The sequence below is a fragment of the Egretta garzetta genome, unplaced genomic scaffold (assembly GCF_000687185.1).
Source record: "Egretta garzetta isolate BGI_Z169 unplaced genomic scaffold, ASM68718v1 scaffold394, whole genome shotgun sequence".
Taxonomy (NCBI): Eukaryota; Metazoa; Chordata; class Aves; order Pelecaniformes; family Ardeidae; genus Egretta; species Egretta garzetta.
The window spans coordinates 94,150-100,379 of NW_009259533.1; the positions used below are offsets into that span (position 1 = coordinate 94,150).

General features: G+C 49.6%; 1 protein-coding gene across 1 annotated transcript in view; it reads right to left on the reverse strand.

Moving 5' to 3' along the window:
- Nucleotides 1-5,389, reverse strand: part of LOC118452174 (adhesion G protein-coupled receptor B1-like) — a 90,670-nt gene extending 85,281 nt beyond the window's left edge. Inside the window, exon 1 of the mRNA XM_035893186.1 lies at nucleotides 4,642-5,389. Coding sequence (XP_035749079.1) covers nucleotides 4,642-5,389 — 748 coding nt within the window. The remainder of the gene's footprint in view (nucleotides 1-4,641) is intronic.
- Nucleotides 5,390-6,230: the final 841 nt, after the last annotated feature.

Here is a 6,230-nt window from a genome sequence, read left to right on the forward strand (position 1 = left end):
CCTGCCAGATTCTTCCCCCCCCCACCACCGCCCCCTGTAACCTCTGCAACGTCGCCGTGGGACAGCGAGTGCAAAGAGGGTGTCTCACTAAACCTGGGAAGCAAATCTGGAGCGGTGTCTCCTACCTCCAGACACTGAAGAGCAGATGCTGTGGACAAGGCAGGGTCACTTCGGCAGAGTCACTTTGTGAAGTCCCACTGTAAATGTCCACAGACTTCCCTGTGTACCTGAACCAAGTGCGAACTCATTGCCCATGAGTGAAATCAGGCTCAGGCTGTTGGCTGGGCTTCTTGAGTGTCCCAGTATCTCTGGAGTAATAAGGTCAGTACGCCCACTTCTCCACCATGGCCAGGAGATCTGTGGCCTGGGTTGGCAGCAGAAGTTCATCTCCCAGCTCTGCTCTTTGGTCACCAAAGCCAATGTCCAGCCCAACAGATCTATTTTTGAACTGCTTCTGAATGACTTCAGAGAGCAGGAAGAGGACACCATCTAATGCAACACACAGACACATAAATGCATTCTCCATCCTTCGGTATAGCAGTGCCCAGGGATGGGGAGTGAACCTTTTCAAAGGGATCTCACCCCACAGACTCTGTGAGTCAAAGCACGACTGCTTCCGAGGCAGCATCTCATTGTAGCCTCTGTAGATTTGCACCCACCTGTTTGCTTTGGAAATATCCCAAGTATAAATATCTTGATTAATTTTTTTGAGAACTAAGAAGGTCCATTTAAATCTCAGTTTCAAGTTCTCTGCTGAAATGAATTGTGAAATTCTCCAGTTGAGACATGAAACCAATCAGACTTGTTCATCATAAAAATCCCTCCAGCCCTGGCGCCATCTACTTTCCCAAGGAGCAAAACTTTACCAAGGAGCAAATAATAAATTTCAGGGACACACATTTAAACCTGTTTTGCAGTCAGCATCTCGGATCCCTCCCAGATAGAGGTATGAAGAGCAGAAGGACCAGAGCATGCTGGTTATCTCTTTGGGCCACCAAAATGTGACAACACTGCAATGGCCTTCCAGGAAGAGATTACATGGAGACAAGACTAATTAGACATTCATTAAGTGCTTAACTCAGCACAGCACTTCAGCACACATTCAACCTTCTCTTATTACAATGTCACATCAGCGTCCCTTTTAAAACTCCAGCTCTGATTACAGTGAAGCCAGCTCACATATGGGAGTGTCACCAGGGTTTTCAGACCTTGAAGTCCCAATGCCCCGTATTTCAGGAAGCTTTCCCTTCTGCAGCCCCCTGGTCTCCTACCGCAAACCCGTAGGACTTGATGATCTTAAAGGTCTTTTCCAACCTAAACGATTCTATGATTCTATGAAACCGGTGTGGGAGCCAATGTCAGCTTGCATTCCAAAAAAGAGAGTTCATCTCTAAACATCAGGACCTACAACCAGTCTCTGTCTTCTTCCCATGTTGCCTAGGTCAGCCAAGGGAGATCTGATGCTGGCCAAAAATATTCCCCCTGTTGAATTGTCTTCGCCTAGAAAAAAAAACCCTGTTCAAGCCTTCCCAGAGCAGAAGCTTGAGGTAGCTGCAGCGAGAAGGGGAGATGTTGGGGGGTGAGCTGCTGCTTCCAATACATTTCCAAACATGTCTTGCAGATCACCAGGACAAGCTCCATGTGCAGCAAGTCACTGAAATATCTCCTGCCGCCTCTGCACCCTGACAGATTCTTCCCACCCCCACCACCGCCCCCTGTAACCTCTGCAACGTCTGCGTGGGACAGCGAGTGCAAAGAGGGTGTCTCACTAAACCTGGGAAGCAAATCTGGAGCGGTGTCTCCTACCTCCAGACACTGAAGAGCAGATGCTGTGGACAAGGCAGGGTCACTTCGGCAGAGTCACTTTGTGAAGTCCCACTGTAAATGTCCACAGACTTCCCTGTGTACCTGAACCAAGTGCGAACTCATTGCCCATGAGTGAAATCAGGCTCAGGCTGTTGGCTGGGCTTCTTGAGTGTCCCAGTATCTCTGGAGTAATAAGGTCAGTACGCCCACTTCTCCACCATGGCCAGGAGATCTGTGGCCTGGGTTGGCAGCAGAAGTTCATCTCCCAGCTCTGCTCTTTGGTCACCAAAGCCAATGTCCAGCCCAACAGATCTATTTTTGAACTGCTTCTGAATGACTTCAGAGAGCAGGAAGAGGACACCATCTAATGCAACACACAGACACATAAATGCATTCTCCATCCTTCGGTATAGCAGTGCCCAGGGATGGGGAGTGAACCTTTTCAAAGGGATCTCACCCCACAGACTCTGTGAGTCAAAGCACGACTGCTTCCGAGGCAGCATCTCATTGTAGCCTCTGTAGATTTGCACCCACCTGTTTGCTTTGGAAATATCCCAAGTATAGAGGAGGCATATCAAGAAAAGTCAGGCTCCACATTTTGGGGTGGTATCTGGGTGTCTGGCAATTCCTTATGTGCCTTGAAAGTCATCAGACTAGATTAGTACGACACACGCATGCACTTTTGTTCGAAGACTAAAGTATCAAGTCAGGCCCAGAAACAACAGAAGACTCGGGAAAGAGCGGGGTGGGGGGAGACGGGGGAAGCTTGTAGGAAAAAAAAATTACACAAATATGACCAGGACAACAATGACAGCAATAATCAGCATCAGCGCTAAGAAATCAGGAGCCCTATCAAAATATTCCACCCACAAAATGCTTGCTGTCTCTTCATCCAAGTTGGATCTTGCCTCCATCTTCCTGATCAAGCCTTTGCAAAAATCAAAACAGACAGAGCGACAGACAGAGCAGCACATGGAGAGGCCGGGCACCCTGCAAGTATCGTTTCTATGTAGATGGCATCCCACCAGTGAAGATGATAATTCTGTATCTTCAATAAGGAGCAGATGTGAGGAGCCAGCAAAAAATTATCTACGCTCTCTACAAATATTTGACACCCAAAAAGGATTTTGATTCAGCCACCTTTGAGCCTCTTTCATATTTATTTTCTGGGAACATTCAAGCACTCGAGCTGGACTAGGAGATCTTTACAAAAGCCAATATTAAGCTTGAATGCTTCAGGATTTGCTGAAAATCTTATTTCAAATTTCACCTTTGGTTGCAATGAAAAAGGTCACGCTGCTTGGGTTGAATGCATAAATCACCCAATCAGCAAATGCAAGGCATGACACATGACTTAACGAAGCTCGCATCACGCCGAGGAGGCAGCCAACACGGTACTCCTTGCAAGCTGTTCACACAGGAGAAAAGGGCATTGCAAAGAAATCCAAAATCTGGAGAGCGAATATTGCCGTGTGCTCATAGCCGGGGAGGGAGGCACAGCTGAGGAACTAATTTGCAGGATTTATGGCTCGGCTGTGTGCCTTCATGTATTGATTCACAGATCAGCAAGAAACAAAATCTCCCCCAAAATACACTGACGAAAGCACTAATACCTGATCATATACTAATCTCTCAGCTAACGCCAGACTGCGGTCTGCAAGCAAATCATGCTGCACAGCTTGGACCTGTGCCTGGTAACCTCCTTCCTACTGCAAGCAAATTTAGCCTCCTTCCCCCCGCCTTGAGAAATTCCCCCCTGACCGGGGGTAGCTGCACAAGCCAGGCAGGAGGCCCAAACCCCAGACCCAGACAGATACCAACTTTCTCCCAGTGGCAGAGGACATTTCAATCCAGCACCTGAAGAAGATCAGACCCGGGGATGGGGGTCTGGTGTGATCCTGAACTTTGCCAAATTGGAGGCTCCCATTCTCGCTGCCCAGATTCCCATTTAGCACCACACCTCCGCTTTACATAACCTGCACGTTGGCAGGTGGGATGGGAGCTGAGAATAAACACATCAGAGTGGATCTGACACAGGTGCTGAAAGAAAGGCATCGCTTTCGGATCCCCCAATTCCCTTTTGCTTTGCGTAGCACCTTAGCACCGGTGGAGACTGTGTCGTATCTCTGGAAGGAGCATTTCCTTCCCTCAGACCTCAGGAGCATCTCACCTTATTCATAGCCCTTTTTGTCATGCCTCTTCCACCTCCCCAGTCCCTTTCCAGCCCATACCATACTCAAGATCATCATCAAACACACTGACAAAATAAGTGAGGAATGACCCCCAGCAGAGGCACCAAGTAACCCCACAGAAGCAGCATGGTGGTTTTCCAAAATCTTTCTCAAATTCTCCAGAAGGAAAAGGAGGCAGAGAACAAAATGAGCCTGTCTTTTGTTGCCGTTCCTTCAAAGCAGACCTGAGAATTAAGTTTTTCCCATGAATTAAAATGGTTGATGGAGCTGCTGAGTGCAGCCCGCCTCGGGAGGTAGCTTGGATCCTGACTTTTCTAGGACATCTATAATTATGTTGGAAAACTGCTCACCCTCAGGTAAGTCTCTCCCTTCAGCAGCTCTGAAGCAAAACAAGCAAGGCACAAGCCCCGGGAATGAATTAAACCATTTGGGGTATATTTAGGGGAAGCTATTTTGCAATTCCAGTCACAGGCTCATAAAGAGCCACCAAGGGTTACCAGACCTGCCTATCAATTAGGAATTAAGGTTTTTATACCAAGTATCCGCAGACTAGACACAGAGGTGATGGGGATGGTGTGAGACCCGGGAGAGGAAAACCCAACCAGCCCTCCCTCCCAAACGCCCCCAGCCACCCTCCACTCACCCAGAAACTCCACTCCACTGCTGTCCTTGGGGCTGCTCATGCAGTTCTCCAAGTAAATTCCATCCTTATAGCAATCTTCCTTCTTCCTCGTGAGCCCCAGGATCTCACTGGCCTGGTCTAGGACCTCCCCTCCTGAGCAAGAGCATGGGGTCTGCATAATGCCGCATGGGTGGGAGCTGCTGCTGATGGCCAAGCACGCGTCCAGCCACTTGCAGAGCATCTGGCAAGCGGCTTTGCTAGGGTTCCTGTTGCCCACCACGAGGTACTCCACCGAGAAGTCCCTCTCCTGAGCCTTTGTGGGCTTCCACCGCACGGGCCAGCTCTCCACCCCTGGTGGCGCGGTCTGCTTCATCTGGAGGAACTGTTTGTTGGACTGGAGGAAGGCATAGCGGGTCGACCCGTCACAGAGCTTCAACACATCGTCAAAGCTCTCCATGCCCAGGTAGGTGCGGGTGGACTCCAGGAAGGAGTCGAACTGGTAGGTGCGGATGTGCTGGTGGTCACATACGCCAGTAGGTTTTAGGATCTTCATGTACAAAGTGTACCTCCGAGGGTCAGGGTTCTGGATAATCCAAGAGCAGAGAGAAGAGTTCAATGGGAAGACAGCAAAGGAGGAGAAATACCCAAAGAATTTCCCCTGGACCAAAGTGGTGCAGGGAGTTTGTGCCAGGTCCAGAGCGACCACGGTCCACACAAAGTAGAGTGGCGATACCAAAAGCAGGTTCAGGGCAGATCCAATGCTCCTCATCCTAGGTCTCTGGTCCTCTGGAACTCAAAGTAAATGTCAAGCAGGCGCCAGATCCTGGACATAACAGGGACCAGCTTAGAGGAAAACTGAGAGTTTAAGAGGCTCTGGATGCGAAATCAAGCCAATCCTCCCATGTCTGGATTTGAGCTCCCTCCTGTGGCCATAAACAACACCTGGAAAAAAAAGGGAAGGGAAGGAGGAGGGGAGAGAAAGAGAAGAGATTTGGGATTTGGGCTTTTTGGTGGTGGTTTTTAAAATGTTTTTATTAACCCTTTGCAAGCCTGAGAATCCACACAGCATCTCCAGTCTCAGCATATCTCACTGGGGGAAGATGCAGCCCCATATCACCATCCCCATGCCAGGTTTGGGGGTGTCCCCATACCTAGGATGTCCTAACCCCCAGGAGGGGTCCAGATGTGACTCACAGTGGGGGACAACATAGCTGTGGCCCTGCTTTCCCAGTGCCCTCTGTCTGTGCAGTGCCCCTCTGCTGAGCTGAGCAGAGCCTTTGCAGTGACTTAGAACCATCTCCCCAAAGGAAACACCACTGAAATCTGTTTTAGGGAGTTTCCACCCCTCTCCAGCCCAGTGGAACAAGGATGCTGGTGGAGGGTGGGCTGGAGGCAGGCATGGGCAGTTGGACTCTACCTCATCTCTTCCTCCTGCCAGCCTTTTTTTTTTTTTTCCTTCTTTCTGCCTTTCCTTTTCTCTCACCCTCCTCTTCCACCAAATCAGTGCAGGGGAAGGGAGTTGTTGCTCAGTACCCCAACCCTGAGCCCAGACAGGAGTCCAAGGCTGGAAGGAGACATGCACTCAGTACAGGAGAAAAAAAAAAAGGGTG